This window comes from Moesziomyces antarcticus (assembly GCF_000747765.1).
Source record: "Moesziomyces antarcticus DNA, scaffold: scaffold_v10001, strain JCM 10317, whole genome shotgun sequence".
NCBI classification, from domain to species: domain Eukaryota; kingdom Fungi; phylum Basidiomycota; class Ustilaginomycetes; order Ustilaginales; family Ustilaginaceae; genus Moesziomyces; species Moesziomyces antarcticus.
Window position 1 is genome coordinate 2,160,875 of NW_014639009.1, and position 15,732 is coordinate 2,176,606.

At 61.9% G+C, this 15,732-nt stretch overlaps 10 protein-coding genes across 10 annotated transcripts; 5 read left to right on the plus strand and 5 right to left on the minus strand.

The window, feature by feature from the left end:
• Positions 1-53: 53 nt before the first annotated feature.
• On the plus strand, positions 54-839 carry PAN0_001c0786 (short-chain dehydrogenase; the record flags this gene model as incomplete). Its single annotated transcript, XM_014804401.1, has 1 exon — positions 54-839. One exon carries the CDS (start codon positions 54-56, stop codon positions 837-839), a length of 786 nt encoding a protein of 261 aa, XP_014659887.1.
• Positions 840-1,267: 428 nt separating this feature from the next.
• PAN0_001c0787 (thiJ/PfpI family protein) lies at positions 1,268-2,089 on the plus strand (the record flags this gene model as incomplete). The annotated part of the gene is made up of 1 exon (XM_014804402.1): positions 1,268-2,089. One exon carries the CDS (start codon positions 1,268-1,270, stop codon positions 2,087-2,089), a length of 822 nt encoding a protein of 273 aa, XP_014659888.1.
• An 84-nt stretch (positions 2,090-2,173) lies between these two features.
• PAN0_001d0788 (MFS general substrate transporter) lies at positions 2,174-4,027 on the minus strand (the record flags this gene model as incomplete). The annotated part of the gene is made up of 1 exon (XM_014804403.1): positions 2,174-4,027. One exon carries the CDS (start codon positions 4,025-4,027, stop codon positions 2,174-2,176), a length of 1,854 nt encoding a protein of 617 aa, XP_014659889.1.
• Positions 4,028-4,657: 630 nt separating this feature from the next.
• Positions 4,658-5,653, minus strand: PAN0_001d0789 (armadillo/beta-catenin/plakoglobin; the record flags this gene model as incomplete). The annotated part of the gene is made up of 3 exons (XM_014804404.1): positions 4,658-4,873; positions 4,952-5,292; positions 5,362-5,653. The coding sequence occupies 3 exons, from the start codon at positions 5,651-5,653 to the stop codon at positions 4,658-4,660; spliced, it is 849 nt and encodes a 282-aa protein (XP_014659890.1).
• Positions 5,654-6,048: 395 nt separating this feature from the next.
• Positions 6,049-7,163, plus strand: PAN0_001c0790 (NAD-binding protein; the record flags this gene model as incomplete). Its single annotated transcript, XM_014804405.1, has 2 exons — positions 6,049-6,358; positions 6,436-7,163. The coding sequence occupies 2 exons, from the start codon at positions 6,049-6,051 to the stop codon at positions 7,161-7,163; spliced, it is 1,038 nt and encodes a 345-aa protein (XP_014659891.1).
• Positions 7,164-7,249: 86 nt separating this feature from the next.
• PAN0_001d0791 (uncharacterized protein) lies at positions 7,250-8,557 on the minus strand (the record flags this gene model as incomplete). Its single annotated transcript, XM_014804406.1, has 1 exon — positions 7,250-8,557. The coding sequence occupies one exon, from the start codon at positions 8,555-8,557 to the stop codon at positions 7,250-7,252; it is 1,308 nt and encodes a 435-aa protein (XP_014659892.1).
• Positions 8,558-8,877: 320 nt separating this feature from the next.
• PAN0_001c0792 (alpha/beta-hydrolase) lies at positions 8,878-10,437 on the plus strand (the record flags this gene model as incomplete). The annotated part of the gene is made up of 2 exons (XM_014804407.1): positions 8,878-9,305; positions 9,465-10,437. 2 exons carry the CDS (start codon positions 8,878-8,880, stop codon positions 10,435-10,437), a joined length of 1,401 nt encoding a protein of 466 aa, XP_014659893.1.
• Positions 10,438-10,487: 50 nt separating this feature from the next.
• On the minus strand, positions 10,488-12,827 carry PAN0_001d0793 (uncharacterized protein; the record flags this gene model as incomplete). Its single annotated transcript, XM_014804408.1, has 1 exon — positions 10,488-12,827. One exon carries the CDS (start codon positions 12,825-12,827, stop codon positions 10,488-10,490), a length of 2,340 nt encoding a protein of 779 aa, XP_014659894.1.
• Positions 12,828-13,384: 557 nt separating this feature from the next.
• On the plus strand, positions 13,385-14,347 carry PAN0_001c0794 (DUF887-domain-containing protein; the record flags this gene model as incomplete). Its single annotated transcript, XM_014804409.1, has 1 exon — positions 13,385-14,347. The coding sequence occupies one exon, from the start codon at positions 13,385-13,387 to the stop codon at positions 14,345-14,347; it is 963 nt and encodes a 320-aa protein (XP_014659895.1).
• A 155-nt stretch (positions 14,348-14,502) lies between these two features.
• PAN0_001d0795 (ribosome recycling factor) lies at positions 14,503-15,468 on the minus strand (the record flags this gene model as incomplete). The annotated part of the gene is made up of 1 exon (XM_014804410.1): positions 14,503-15,468. One exon carries the CDS (start codon positions 15,466-15,468, stop codon positions 14,503-14,505), a length of 966 nt encoding a protein of 321 aa, XP_014659896.1.
• Between the last annotated feature and the right edge of the window lie 264 nt (positions 15,469-15,732).

The window sequence follows — 15,732 nt, forward strand, 5'->3', positions numbered from 1 at the left end:
TACCTCTCCATCAATAGCTAGCTACGCGCAACTCAACAAAGACATCTGCAATCATGGTCAGTAGGGTGCTCGACTTTCAGTGCGCCGTCATCACCGGCGGTGCCGGCGGTCTCGGCTTTGCAATGGCCGAATACTTTCTCTCACTCAACAAGAAGGTCATCCTCGTAGGCCGCACAGAGTCCAAGCTCGTCGAGGCGTCCAAGAAGCTTTCGGACGCTCCCTACTATGTGCTCGACACGGGCAACGTCGAGGATATTCCCGCCTTCGCCAAAAAGGTGCTGGCCGAGCACTCCGAGGTGGACTGCCTCATCAACAATGCCGGCGTGCAGCGCCCGCTCGATGTGCAGAACCTCGAGCTCGACAAGGTGGACAACGAGATCAACATCAACATCCGCGGGCCGGTTCATCTCGCCACGGCGTTCCTCGACCATCTCAAGTCGAAGCCGCTCGGCGTGATCGCCAACGTCAGCTCCGTGCTTGGATTCGTGCCGTACTCGATCATCAACCCCATCTATAACGGCACCAAATCGTTCGTGCACTTCTGGTCCGAGACGCAGCGCGTGCAGCTCAAGAACACCAGCGTCAGGATCGTCGAGATCGTGCCGCCGAGCGTAGGCACCGATCTGCACAGGGAGCGCGAGAACCCCGACGACAACAAGAAGCACCTCGGCGCAACCAGCTCGCTCACGGTCGAGGAGTTCATGGAGGACCTTGTGCGCGGGCTTGAGGCCGATCAGGACGTCATCAGCGCTGGATCCGGCATCCCGCTCGTCCAGAAGTGGGACGACGCCTTCCGCGAGCAGTTCAACACCGCCGCGGCCAAGTACCAGCGAAAGTGAAGCGGCCACTCGTATTACTAGGCCAGTCAGCTGCACGACAGCCCCCGTAGATGCTCGCTCTGCAATTTATAGATGGATCGTTCGGCAGGCGCCCGTGCGAAGACGAGGAGAGGCGTACGAAAGATGAGCAAGAGCTCGTGCCGCCGCCGGTGGTGCACCATCGGTGCCAAATCGGTGCCTGGTGCGGCTGACGAGAGGCCGACTTGGATGTCTTCCCTCACTTTTGCATTGCCAGCCATGGTGACACACCGCGGCAAGTGTGCCGTCCATGGGACGTCACAGGCCGAAGAGACGCAGCGGCACAGCGCAAGTGCATGTGGAGGCGTAATTGCGCTGCGATGTGAACCAAAAAAACTGCGGCTCATGCAGATCGACGTTGCCAGTTCTGTCCGTGCGCCGCTCCACAAGGCTGTCCCCGTTCCGATCCCATGTTTGCTTCGACCTGCTTCTCAGCCTCTGAGCAAGAGGCTCAAATAAATACCCGCCGTTCCGGCTTCCTTCCTCCTCTCTCCAACCAAGACCACACCGAAAGAAGTTTGCCAACCATGTCGCAGAAGATTCTCGTCGTATTCACCTCGCACACCCAGCTGATCGGCTCGGACCACCCCACTGGCTACTACCTCCCCGAGATCGCCCACCCGTACTACCTGCTCAAGGATGCTGGCTACGAGCTTGTGGCTGCCTCGCCCAAGGGCGGTGAGGCTCCGCTGGACAAGAGCTCCGTAGAGGCGTTCAAGGAAGACAAAGACTCGGTCCGATTCCTCAACGACTCTGCTGCCCAGCAGTGGGTGTCCAACACCCGTCCGCTCTCCGAGTTCTCTGCCGACTCGGTCAAGGACTTTGCCGCCATCTTCTACCCCGGTGGCCACGGTCCTTGCTTCGACCTGCCCGTCGACGCCACCTCGCAGGAGCTCATCCGCGCGTTCTTCGAGGCAGGCAAGCCCACCGCCGCCGTCTGCCACGCTCCCGCCGTCTTCACCGACGTCAAGCTCTCCGACGGCTCGTACCTCGTCAAGGGCAAGAACGTCACCTGCTTCACCAACGAGGAGGAGGAACAGGCGGGCCTTACCAAGGCCATCCCCTGGCTCGTCGAGTCGCGTCTTATCGAGCGCGGCGCAAAGTTCGACAAGGCACAGCCATGGGCTGAGAAGGTCATCGTCGACAAATCGGGCGGCATCCTCATTTCGGGTCAGAACCCCGCGTCTGCCTTCGGCGTCGGCAAGGAGATCATTGCAGCCCTCAAGGCTTGAACACCCTTCAAAAAGTCGCATTGTAGCTAGCTATTGCAATTTGATCGGATTGGAACTGTAGTCCATTTTGAGTGTGACATCAATCTAGAGGGCGGAACGACCACGCGTTTCGTACGGCAGCATGAGCATGAGCACGGCGGCGGCGATGAAGAAGCTCGCCGAGACGTAGATGGGTGTAGTAGGCGTGGAGCCGGCGTAGGCGCCTACAACAGGTGCGATCACGCCAAACACGCGCTGGGTAGCCATGGCGAGTCCATCGCCCGTACCCCTATTAGGCGCTGGGAAGACCTCGTAGCTGATAGCGTACAGCACTGCGTACATGGCGTTCTGCGTCAAACTTGTGGCGCAGTTCCAGCCCAACACTGCTGCCGGTGTCCTTGCGGTGGTAAAGAGGAAGAGGAACAATCCGGTAAGTACCGTGAAGAGCGCCATGGTGCCGCGACGCCCAGCGTACGGAAGCTCGACCATGGCCGCGGCAGCAAATGAGCCGGGGATACCACACGCCGCAATGATGACCAGATCGCGGTACTGTTCCGCCTGCGTCGTCTCGCCCTGATTCGCACCGGCGTTTTGGAGGTACAGCGCGATGAAGGCGTTGTACAGCGGATAGGCAAGACCGATGAGACCCCACAGGAAGCAGATCAGCGTCGTGTTCCACGCCATGCGCGGCGTCGAAAAGAGCGCCACGATGTGGTGCGAGTCAAACTCGGAGAGCGAACGGCGCAGCTGCGCCAGATCCGCAGCCGACAAGAATCGTCCCTTGAGCGAGTGAGGTACAGCCGTCGTCGTCGCCGCGGTGTCATCCGTCGTCTCCACCTGCACGCCCGGCGTCGGTGCAGCTCGAACATGCGTTCCCGCCTCGTTTGCCTTCTTCTCGTCCTGCGCTTCAGCGGCGGAATCGGCTTTGGCCTCGACATCTTCGTCCGCAGCAAGTTTCTGCTCTGCTGCGTCGGCGCTGACTGCGATGGTTGTGCCTTCGCCCGCAGCGCGAAGCTGCTCGAGCGTGAGTGAGGTGGTCTTGCCATTCTGCGCGGCGATGAAGCGGATCACCTCGAGCGCCTCCTCGTCGCGGCCCTTTCCGATCAAGAACTTGGGCGATTCGGGGATCGGGTACACCCAGAACCGCGCGACCCACATGATGAACGTCACCGCACCCAGCAGGAACCAGGTATACCTCCAGCCCATATTGCTGGCGCGCGCGCATGCATCCGCGGTCTCGCAGCGGTAGTTGGTGATGAAAGCCCAACCGATAAACGCTGCAAACAGCTGACCGAAACACCAGAAGATGGAGAGAAACGTCAGGATCCACTGATGCGTCGACGGGATGAACTCGATGAGCATCGCGCCATCCACGGGCAGATTTCCACCCAGCCCCAGCCCGAGACACGAGAGCAATGCGCCGAGTGCGACAAAGTTCGGTGCGCCTCCGACGGCGATACCGAACACGGCGGAGATGAAGAGTGTGATGTTCCAGCTGGGGCGTCTGCCGATGACGTCGGCCATGAAGCCCCAGAAGGTGGCGCCGATGAGCAGGCCGAGGTAGAGAGCGAGCGTGGCGAACTGCACGTGTGCCGGACCGAACTCGAGCTTGATCTGCGGCAGCGACATGGAGAGCGCCTGGAACCAGATGTTGTCGACGAACCAGCCGAAGCCGGCAAGCCAGGTGAGCCAGATCTGGAACTTGCCGAACCCAATGTCGTCCTTGATGGTGCGGTTGAGCAGCGCCACCTTGCGCTCGTACGCGCCGCCCACGCCCATCTCCTGAGCCATGCGGCTGAACTCGGTGAGCGTTGCATCGTCGGTGTCTTGCGAGGCGCGCGTCGTCGCGCCATCGTTCCCAGCGGCGGACTGCGCTTTGCGGCGCCAAAGAAAAGACGGCATCGCAAAGGTATAGCGGTTGATGGTGGTGGCAGAAGCGAAGGCAGGGAGAATCGCCATGTTGGATTCATCTTCTCCAAACCCTGGAGAACGCTGCTCCTTCCAGACAGGCACGAGAACAGCACATGCAGGCCCCACTTCGGTTACCGACACCGTCTACAGCCGAAGCCGCCGAAGCAAGGCACACTTTTTTTTTTGCCCCGCCACACAACTGAACAACTCCTAAATCTCAGACGGCGGCTCGCGGCGACTTGGTTGACGAAAAATTCGCGCCCTCGCTAAGCTACTTTCAGAACCCTCTTTTCCCCCACGGCAAGAGACCCGCCACGGCCACAGCACGCTTCCTCTCTAGAGCGCTCGATCTGGTCCCATACGACAACTTGACGTCCTAGCCATCAACTCGCCACAGCGAGACCCAACAGATGCCACGCAGGGGTAGCCTTCCGAAAGGGGCCGGATCTTGGCTCGGTTGACACCCGTCGGAGCGCGGAGGATTTGCGGGACCGGAGAATTGCTGCAGATCATCCGGATTTTCCGCGTTCCACACTATCGTCCCGATAACTATCCCGATCCCAACCTGCGTCGACCCGATCCACCACGCAGCATCTGTTGCCTCGACCCAACAACAAGACCAGGCCAAAGAGAAGCATGAAGAACATCGCACTAGACGTGAACGAGGCAGAGATGCAGCTAGGTGAGCGTGTCAAACATGCGGTCGCCCGTGTCGCCGAGGCCTGGGAGGATGAGGCCCTTTTCGCTCAGCTCGGGGTCGACGTGGCCCACCCAGATCTCGAGCCCAGGCACGGATTCCGTTACGTGCTCGAGACCCTTTTGCGAGGCGAGCACGCAGAGGAACTTGATCTTGTCTACCGGAATGCCCCAGTCGAGGATCATCTGGATACACGCCTGTAGCATTGTCCCGCCGCAAACAGTAAGCACGTTAGTCAAAGCAAGAATCAGTCATGGCGCCCACATGAGACTTACGACGGCAGTGCCACCCGTGGCAATGAGTGGGTCGAGGATGATGACTTGATCCACCGTGGGCGATACGGGTAGCTTGTTGTAGTACTCGACTGGCTGGAGCGAGACCTTTTCGCGGAAGAGGCCGATGTGCAGCACCGACGTGTTTTCCGGCAGCAGCTCCAGGCACGCCTCGGTCATGCCCAGACCTGCACGCAGAATCGGCACGAGTCCAAGGCGTGGTGCCAGCTGCTCGCCCTGAAACGTCGCCAGCGGGCCCTGGCCCTGAACGCCCTTGACGGGCAGCGAGCGCGTCGCTTCGATGCACAGCACCGACGAGATGTTCTTGACCAACGACCGGAACTCTGCGCGAGAGCGACAAGGTCAGCATGCTTGCCCAGTGCGCTCGATCCGGGCCAAATCCCGATGCTTACCTTTTGGGGAAGTGTCGGCCAGACGCAAGTTGGCGAGGTGGTGCGAGATGAGCGGATGCTCGACGACGTGGATATTCGAGCCCGACATGGTGTGATGAATGCAAGCAGCGGTGGAAGCGGTCGATGGTGGTGTGAAGAGAAGGGAGCCGGAGAGCGGCCTCGAGATAAACGCAGTCGAGCGGCTCGAGGGGCGTGCGTTCGGGGGGTGCGGTTGGATGTGGAGCGGCAGCAGCAGCACCCCGCGTGCGTTGCAGGCCTCGGATCCTCGGAACGCGTCAGGCGGTGTGGCCATGCACGTTTATCTCTGGCTCGCTCTTGCCACTTTCTCTCTGCCAGACACGCAGTTCCGCTTCGTTTCCTCTGGAGCTGAGCGGCCTTCAAGTTGAGCGCATCGCCCGCTCGCAGATAAGTCGGGTCTTTCTCTCTTGGTTCGCAGCATTGGGTCAGCGAACATCAAGCCTGGCTGTAGGGAGATGGGCTGTGCCGACACCCTTTGCAGCGGGTCCCTGCACATCAGGACGCAGGACCCTGAATTCGCGCGCGGGCCACACGCTCTCGATTGCCACTGGATTTTTTTGGCTTCAGGATGTTGGCTAGCTCGTCCCTAACAGTGGCTTTCCCCGCAAAAATGAGCACCGGCTTTGGATGGCCGGACGGGCGACGCCGTCTTCCGACCGGTCTCGGCACATGCAAGCTGGTGAGCCCGGCATGCCCAAGCCTCTGAAACAAAAAGAGGGTCCCAACTCGTCCCCGCATTTCCAGCTTCCATCATCCCTTTCCTGGTCCACACATCCGACTACATTCAGAATGGCGCAGACCAAGAACGAGCAGCAGAAGAAGGCGTACGAGGTCACGCTGCAGCGCCTCGACCGCATCCGCAACCACCTCGACTCGCGCCCGCGCTCGGGCCGTCTGGCGGGCAAGGTCGCCATCGTCACCGGCTGCGGCAGTCTTGCAGGCATCGGCCGTGCTACGGCGCTCCAATTCGCCCACGAAGGTAAGTTCTACGCCATTCATTTGATCGAACCACGCTTGCATTGCGAGACTGACCTTTGCTCTGCTTCTATGGCGCAGGTGTTAAGCACATCTACGTGTGTGACATTAACGACGACAACCTGCCCGCGCTCAAGGAGACCATCTCGCAGCGCTACCCGGACGTGCAGTGCACCGCCATCGTCTCGGATGCAGCAGACGAGGCATCGGTCAAGTCGATCATCGACCAGTCACTCGCGGACAATGGCCGTCTGGACATCTTCTTTGCCAACGCGGCGATTGCGACGGGTGCGCCCATTTCCGCAACGGACGTCGAGGATCTGGAGCGCACGCACCACATCAACGTCACGTCGTGCTTCCTCGCATGCAAGTACGCGTCGGAAGCCATGGCCGTCACGTCGGACTCGAAGCCCGAATCGTCCGGCAGCATCATCATGACCGCCTCGGTGGCGGGCATTCGCAGCGGTGCCGGCAGCGTCGACTACTCGGCAAGCAAGGCGGCCGTGATCAGCCTCGCGCAGACTACGGCCTGGCAGCTGCAGCGCACCAACATCCGATGCAACGCCGTATGCCCCGGCCTCATCGAGACGGGCATGACGCTGCCGACGTTTGAGATGGCCCGCGAGCGCGGTACGGCGGGCAAGATCGGTCAACTCAACCCTACGGCACGCTACGGCGTGGCTGCCGAGATCGCGCATGCAGTCACCTTCCTCGCCTCGGACGAGGCGTCGTACGTCAACGGCGTGGCACTGCCCGTCGACGGAGGTCTTGCCGCCAGCTTGCCCGTCGTCCCCGGCAAGTTCCACTGATCACCCTCCTCCCAAAAACGTGCCAGCGAATGTGAAATGATGCAACGACAATGTGTGATGAATTGCAAACGTGGCGGGAAGGGGATCTATGCGTCTCGTGCGGCCTCGTAGGCGTCTTTATCCTCCAAGAACTGGATGTAGGCCAAGGCGGCCGAGATCCAGAACTCGGGCTGCAGCCCTAGCGCATGCATGGCACTTGTCTGGAGCGTCAACCTTCCCCTGGTGTGCGAGTTCCACATCCAGCGTCCGCTCTGGTCCTCGAACCGAACCACCTCGATCGGCTCGCCCTTGCCCGCACCCGTGCCGGGCGGACAGTCGGTCCAGTACAGGCTGAAGCTCTTGTCCGCATCGAGCGCCACCGAGGGCCGGATCTCGGCTGGCAGGATGGAGCATGCCCAGCGCGTCCAGCTCTGCACCGCCGTCTTGCACGCCGCATCGGTGAGCATAAAGTGGCACGCCGACGCCTCCGAGCCGGACGCAAACCGCGATGGTGAGCCTTGATTCGGCGAGTACGGCCGGTCGCCGTTGGCCGAGCGAGGGCTACGCGTGTCAGGAATGGCCAGTTTCGGCAGCTTCCCGGATGAAGCAGGTGGGGTCGGGCGCTCGTCGTCGACTTCCGGGATCATGGGACTTTTGGCTACTGCGGAACTGGGCCGCTTCGAGCTCGACCGTGAGTCTGGTGCATGCGAGCCGGAACCTGTTGCCCCGCTCCGTCGCCGCGCGTGTCCTCCCGCTGAAATCCTGCGTTCCTCTCGCCCTGTCGCAGCTACCGCTACCTCTGGCATGCCCGCCTCGCTCGAGAGAGCACCCCCTCCCTCTATCGCAAGGCCCCTGACACCGTCATTTGCGGCTGCATCCGAGTCGTCCCTAGAATGACCACCCTCGCTCGTCTCGCCACGATCGATGCGCGATCGGACGCGGTTGAGCACCTGCGGACGTATGCGTGTACGCACGGCAAATGTTAGTGGTGATGCCGAAGGATCACGTTCCCCAGCGCTCGGCGATCGGAGTGAGATGGCGGTGTTGGGTGGAAGCAGCGGCGATCGAAGGTGCAGATACCACCCACGCGTGGGTTTGTGCACGCTCCAGCACGTACGTCCCGTTGTGGCGTCGATGATGCTGTCGACGATCTCGTTGTTCTCGGTCAGTGTGCGTTCGCGAAAGTACGCAGGACGCGGCGGCTGCTTGCTCGATGAAGCTTCATGGCTGACCTGCAACCTCAAGTCACTGATGCCGTCCGTCTGGGTGTGGACGAGGAAGGTGAGTGTGTCTGGACCGTACGAGCCGCCGAGGCTGTCTGGACGATGAGCCGACGACGATGCACTAGGCGGATAGCTATGTACGGGCGTTTGCTGCGGTGTGGAGGTGGATGGTGCCGTCGCTATGCTACCCATGGCCTCCCTGACTTCGTTGGAAGCTGGTATGGAGATGGTCGTGGACGTTGCGAAGGAAGAGAGGCTGTACGGCCGTCCATGTGACGAGATGCACGTCCAAAGGGCCGGTTGCGAGGGCAAGTGTTGGTCTGCTGGCTTGGCATCGGTGCGGCGTTCAAATTGTGCACTTTGCGCCTTCAAACGTTCTCTTCTCCACCCGCCTCGCGTCGGCCATGCGGGTTTCTAAATTTGGCATCTGTGAGATCGCCACCAAGAAACAAATTGCTCCGGAAAGCCGCCCGTCCGTTCCGCTCCGTCCGGCTAATCTCGGTTCCCCTCGAATGAACCAACCACCCCGACCTCTTTCCTTCCCGCCTCGACCAACTCTCAGCACACCACCTGCACTGCAGCAGGGATCGCTCTCGATGGCATACGAGGTGAACGCGTCTCCGTCGCCTGCCTATGCAGACGTGGCGAGCGTGCCGACCATCGTGGCCCAGCGGCGCATCACCAACATTCGCAAGAAGCAGCTCATCAAGGCGGCTTCGAGGCCGTTCGACGATCCACCACCACCGCCCAAGCCAGACGAGTGCTGCGGGAGCAGCTGCGATCCGTGCGTCAAGACTCTGTGGAAGGAAGAGCTTGCGTGCTGGCGCGAACGTTGGGGCAGCGCTGCTCAGGAGCAACCTGCTGGCACGAAGAAACTTGGTTCAGCAGCGGCAGTCGTTGCTGAAGCTACTACGACGAGCATGCCTGGGGGCTTTGATTGGTAGAGTCGCATGGTCGTCCCTGGGCATCTCGACGTCGCCGTGTCGAATCGAGCACGAGTGTCGTGTGCGGCCGATCAAGTGAGGTCGCAGCGGCTGCCGAGCTGAGCTCGGAACGCGGAATTCCTCGCATCCAACGGCCTCGCGGCTAAAATGCCCAGCTGGGCTACTCTGCATGCACCTGCATATGCACTCCTCCGCACCTCCATCACTGCTGCCCTTCCACTTACCCCCTCTCATCACTCCGAACGAAGGAGCGCCAACATGCCTCGATATACTGTTCCGACACTGCTTCCCGTGGCGCTCGACAACGGACAGATCTACCTCGAGTCGGTGGTGCAGGATCCGCCGAATGCGTCTTCGTGTCGCGGCCTCGCCATCCTTGCGCATCCGCTCGGTCGTCTCGGCGGATCGTTGGACGATCCCGTGATCACACACCTGGCGTCGCTGCTACTGACGCATGCACAGCTGCGCGTGGTGCGCTTCAACTCGCGCGGAGTGGGCAAGTCGTCCGGCTCGCCTAGCTGGACGGGCAGCTCCGAGTGCTCCGATTTCCAGGATCTCGTGGTGCGCTGCATCGATAACTTCTGCCTCGACTTTCCCGATGCATCGGCGGCACACATCGTCATCGCGGGGTATTCGGCGGGAAGCCTGTATGGAAGCACAGTGCGTGTGCCGCCATCGACGTACGATCTGAAGCAGTTCAGAGGCGGACCCAAGCCGAGGTACATTCTACTCAGCTTTCCCGCCGGCGTCACGTGGGCGCTGAGCTTCTTTACAACAAAGACGTATACGGAAGCGCTCAAGACGTTGCTGACGAGCAGGACGGTGCCCGGGCAAGGGGTGGGGAAGGGTGAGGAAGAGGGTGCGGCACGGGAGGAGTCAACGCCGTCCAACGATGCAGAGTTGCAGCCGACGGCCAGCCACGTGCTCGCGGTGTATGGAGACAAGGATCAGTTTACGGGCATGGCGACGTACGAGACTTGGACACGCGAGTGCAGCACCATCGCCGTGTCGGCATCCACGTTTCATCATGAGCGCATCGAGGGCGCCGACCACTTCTACCGCGGCTCGGGCACGTTGGATGCGCTCGATCGAGCCGTCGGAGAGTGGCTCGACTCGCTCACGGACTAACACGACGACTCTCGTTGAGAACAATTTGTATTGCTGGACCGAGTCTATTGCTATTTGGCGCCGCGCACAGTAATGATACCCCTCTGATGATCCACGTCGTGGCGCCACCCCTCGCGGTCGAGCATCTTTGCGATGGCGGGGCGGAGCACGGCGATCTGGTGGGGCGAGTGTCTGCCGACGCCGGTGACGATCTTGAAGGGCGCCGGGTTGAGACCGGTTCGTGGGCTGGCGTACCACTTGGTCACGTGTTCGCGCACGATCGAAAGGGCTTCGTGCACGTTGACGCCGTGCAGGTCGATCGAGTACTGTGCTGCGTTCTGCGGGATGGAAGCTACACCGGGGCGGACGACGCCGATGGAAGCAGTGCGACGATCAGCCACGAGGGCATGGGATGCCCTGAGGCTCCATGCGCGCGCTTTTGCATCGAGTCTGCGCGCCTCGTCTGCGTAGTGCCAGGCGATACCGCCACGACCGCCGTCGCCGCCCTTGCCACCCGTGCGCACGCCACCGCGCTGCTTCCACGCGGAGGCTGCCTTGCGCAGCGCCTCGTCGCGCCGCGCACGGTACTCGTCGGCCACCAATCGGTACTCGGCCATGCGCCGCATGGGATCGTACTGCGTGGTGTGAGCAGCCAGCCCGCGTTCCGCCGCCACAGGATCGTCCGCAAACTCGTCGGCAGGCACAACGATCGCCGACGATGCAGGAAGGACCGACGCGATCGCCGACCCTGACCGCAACGCTGCCGCTGCACCCGAGGTAGGTCCCGCAGCCTTGCGACCCACCACGCTCGAATACACTCCACTGCCTGCAGTTGCTTTGTTTCCTGCCGCCTGCGAGATCGTCGGGAAGCTCGCTGCGAACTTGCCACTGTTCGCCGCGGCGTCGACGGCGTAGCCCTTGGTGGGCGCTTCGGCGGTCTTGGGCACCTCGGCGCCACCGAGTTCTTGAAGTCGGCGCATGGGGTCGAGCGGGTCCGCACATCCGACTTGCTGCTGAACCAGCGCGTGCAGCTGGAGCAGGTCGATCGCCGCATCTTGCCTGCCTTTTGTGGCACGTAGCGCCTCTGCTGCTGCACCCGCGTCGACGTCGGCAATCACCGCAATGCCCTGTGCGATCTGGTGGGCCGTACCGCTCGGCGCACCACCGGCCTCGTCGAGCGAGGCCAGGCTCGGGTACTGCTCGGCTTCGAGCCCGAGTAGACGCGCAAAGCACACGGCGAGGTTGAACGACGACGCGTTGTATACCGATGTTACACGCGTCGATGGCACATCGAGCAGCGTCGAGAGCTGCGCCAGCACCGACGAGGTCAGCAGCCACTGGTTGTCCGATACCGGGCGGTCTGCATCGGGGTCGCGCGCCGCCGCCTCTTCTTCCGCCGCGAGCTGTGCGGCCAGCTGTGCGTCGGTGAGCTGCGGCGCAGGTGACGCGGTGCGCGAGGCATGCGACGGTGGCGTGGCAGCCAGCTTCTTGAGCACGGTGTTGGACGAGGCGGTGCCGTGACGGAGATCGGTGAGGTTGACGGTGAGCTTTCCCGCAGCGCGTGCCGCACGCTGTTCGTGTTGTAGCCTCTTGCGGGCTGCACGGTGCTTCTTGCCGCGCAGCTGCGCGTCCGGGTCGTCAGGGTGCGAGCCAAGCCCCGCGGCGAGCGCTTCGTAGTCGAGCCCGCGCGCGGAACGTGGTGCAGAGGCCGAGGTGGGGGCAGGAAGCGCATCCTCGGCTTCAATCAGCTCGATGGTCATGAGCGTGTCGACGGCGGTCTGCACATCGCCGTGCGAGTCGTCGAGCGTCTCGCGCAGGAAGGCGGGGGTGCGCGAGGGAAAGGCATGCTGCAGAAAGCTGAGTGGGTCGAAAGCGTCGCGTGGCTGCATGGATGTGGGGCGCCCGACTTCGGCGTCTGAGCCGGCTTCCTCGTCGGTGAGGTGGAGATTCAGCGGATCCTGCGAGGCCGAGTCGACGAGCGTCCACTCGTTGAGCAGGCGCTCGACGGCTGCAACGTCGGTCGGGTCGTGCGTGTCGTGAATGCCTGCATCTGGCGGTGGTGACGCTGCCGACGATTTTGCTTTCGATGAAGCGGTCGTATTCGCTGCGTTCGCTGCGTTGGAAGGCGGATCTTCCGAGCTGGTGAGCTTTCCTCCAAACGCCTTTCTGCGACTCGACACGCCCGCACGCGGCGCTGGGCTCTCGGATCGAGGTTGACTGGCAGGGCTCTCGCTTTGCGGAGAAGATTCCGGTGTTGTGTCTGGTACAGCGGCAGCAGCAAGTGTCTCGCACACCTCCTTTGCGCTCTGCAGTGTCTGGTTGGGCTCGTACGCGATGGCGGCCACCAGCGTGGTGTCGAGCGGCGGGCAGAAGAGCCGGCTGAGCTCCGCCTGGATTTGGTCGGGCGACATGTGGATCGTTGTGGGGCTCCTTGCAGCTCGGTCCTGAGTTCATGAATGCATGGTGGGATGAACGGAACGAGGCGATGCGGTTGCGTGGTTCGAGCCAGCAGCACAAGGGGGGGGGGGGGATCCAAATGCTTTTCTAAGAAGGTGTCACAAACTTGCGGTGCGGCGCTACGTCAGAGGCCGAACGCGCGTGGCTGACTGACAGTTCTTCCTGCGCACCAAAAGCGCTCGAATCGCACAAATCGCCCAAATCGTGCATTTCGCCTTTCTTTCTCCACATCGGAAATTTCGCGAGCATTTTCCACACAAGAATACTTCGCTCTAACAATTCTAGGAACAGCGGGTGCGCATTTCACGCGGCGAGAAAAGGCAGACGCGCTCTTTGTTGGGAGCCGGCGCGGCAGATCGTCCGGGTTGGCAGCGCTGCCAAAGGCCGTCTGGCCGGTTCGGACTTTTGAATGCGGAGACACTTTTCCCGCACGGGGCGCAACCACCTCGAGCCTTGCCCTTCTGCCTCCATCATCCTCAGAGCACCGCCTCCTCATCACTGCTGGCTCGACATGGCGTTTGCTGATCCTGTCATCGCGTGGCTGCAGCCCTACGCGGATGCGTACGGCATGCACCATGCACCCGCCCACTTCCCTACGCTCGTGCGCTCGGCGCTGCTGTGGTTCGCCATCCAGACGCTCTCGTCGCAGCTCTCGCCGCGGTTGCTGCCCAAGACATTTGCAAAGTTCAACCGCAAGACGCGCATCTCGTGGGACATCCACGTGGTGTCGTTCGTCCACGCTGCGCTCATCACGCCGCTCGCCGCGCGCATCTGGTGGAAGGCGCGCCAGACCAACGCGCTCGGGCTGCACACGCATCCGCTCGCCGTCGACCGCCTGTACGGCTACGACTACGAGGCGGCGCAGGTGTATGCCATCGCCCAGGGCTACTTTGTATGGGACTCGGTCGTGTCCATCCTCCACGAGGGTCCCGGCTTCATCGCACACGGCCTCGTGGCGCTGATTGCGTTCACGCTCGTCTACCACCCGATCTTCATGTACGACGGCATGGGTTTCTTGCTCTGGGAGCTCTCGACGCCGTTCCTCAACATCCACTGGTTCTGCGACAAGCTCGGCAAGACCGGCTCCACCGTGCAGCTCGTCAACGCCGTGTTCTTGCTCTCCACCTACGTCGGCGCGCGTCTGACGTTCGGCGTGTACAACAGCCTGAGCTTCTTCAAGTTTGTCGTCGCACCGGCCAAGCCGCACCACCCGCCCATCCCGCTGCGCCTCAAGACGTTCTACATGGTGGGCAACGTGATCCTCAACAGCCTCAACTTTTTCTGGTTCCGCGCCATGGTGCGTGCGGTGCAGAAGCGCTTCACGGTCAAGCCTAGCCCGGACTCGAAGAACGGCAAGCTCGATGCGCAAAAGGTGGTGCGCGGCCAACAGGGCATCAAGCTTGGCGTGCAGGACAAGGACGACGAGCAGTTCTGGCAGGAGGCGGGCGCCAAGAAGGCCGGAAAGGCGCAGTAGATCGCCCACCGACAAGACTCTAGACGTCCAGCGCATCGCGCGCGTACAGGCCGTTCGACAGTTGCAATCCAAGCCATCCCGACATCAAACGCAGACGGTGCGCAAGTGGCTGTTTTCGTGTGTGTGTGTGTGTGTGGATTTGTTATTTGGCAAAGTTAGTTGGCGGCGAGGAGCGACTGCTTCATCTTTTCAAAGAGCTGGTCGACCTGTGCGCCGATCTTTTTGGTTTCCGCCTCGAGCTTCTTGGATTCCTTGTCGCCCTCGTTTTTGCCGACGACCTTGCGGTCGATGTCGGACTTGATCTGTTTGAGCGCTCGGTGGCGGGCGTCGCGGATGCTGACGCGGGCATGTTCGCAGATGCGCGTGAGGTCCTTGACCATGGCCTGGCGCGATTCGGTGGTGGGCTGGGGCACAGCGACGCGCAGCACATTCTCGTCGCCCGGGTTGGTGTGTGGCTGCGTCTGCGGTGTGAGTCCCAAATCGGCGGCGTAGATGGCGCGCTCGATGTGCTTGACCATATCCGCATCAAAGGCGGTTACGATGAGCGCACCGTCGCGCACACCCACGGTGGCAAACTCGCGCAGCGGATGCAGCGATCGAGACGACGACCCCGTGCCTGGATACTCGACCTTGACATTGTCCAGCAGCGCAGGATCGGCGCGTCCAAACGATCCGACGAGCGTCGAGGCGGTGGTACGACAACGCTCAACGGCGCGCGTCATGTTTTGCGTGATGGTGCCAAAGTCGAACGCTTCCTCCGGCAGATCCTGGTTGCGAGTCGACGTCTTGTACTCGGCATCCGACGGCGCGTCGTCATCGCCGCGCTTCGAACGCGACTGCCCACCTCGGTTCGCCTTGCCGCCCTTGCCCTTGGTCTTCATCACGGGCACATCGTCGTCCTCCGCTGCATGCGGATCAATGTACTGCGCCGACGAGCGCTTCGACTTGTACCTGCGCTGCACGTCGAGCGCACTTGCACACGCAGCCGGCCTGGACAGTGGCATTGCGAGCGGCTGGCGCAGGACTGCGGTCGAGATCGTTCGGGCGCGCGATGTGGAGGCGACCGAGCGCAGGGTCGGAAGCATTCTCGCGGCACGCTGAACGAAAGGAGCGGCAGACATCGTAGATAGGAGAAGGCGATTATGAGAGGGGTCGTTGCCAGGTCGGACGATGGTGCAGGTCCAAGCGTCGTCGGCTCGTTAAAAATCTGATTTGCGGGCCGGGAGTCGGCTTAGGAATTCGGCCTAACAAATCTGAACAAAAAATGTGGAGGCTGAGGCGGAATGACGCTTTTTATGCGGACGGCAGCTTCCGAACGATGCGCGCCGCTTCACCTCTGTGTATCGGAATGCACCGAACAGCCGAAGAGCAGCAGCATTGCAGCG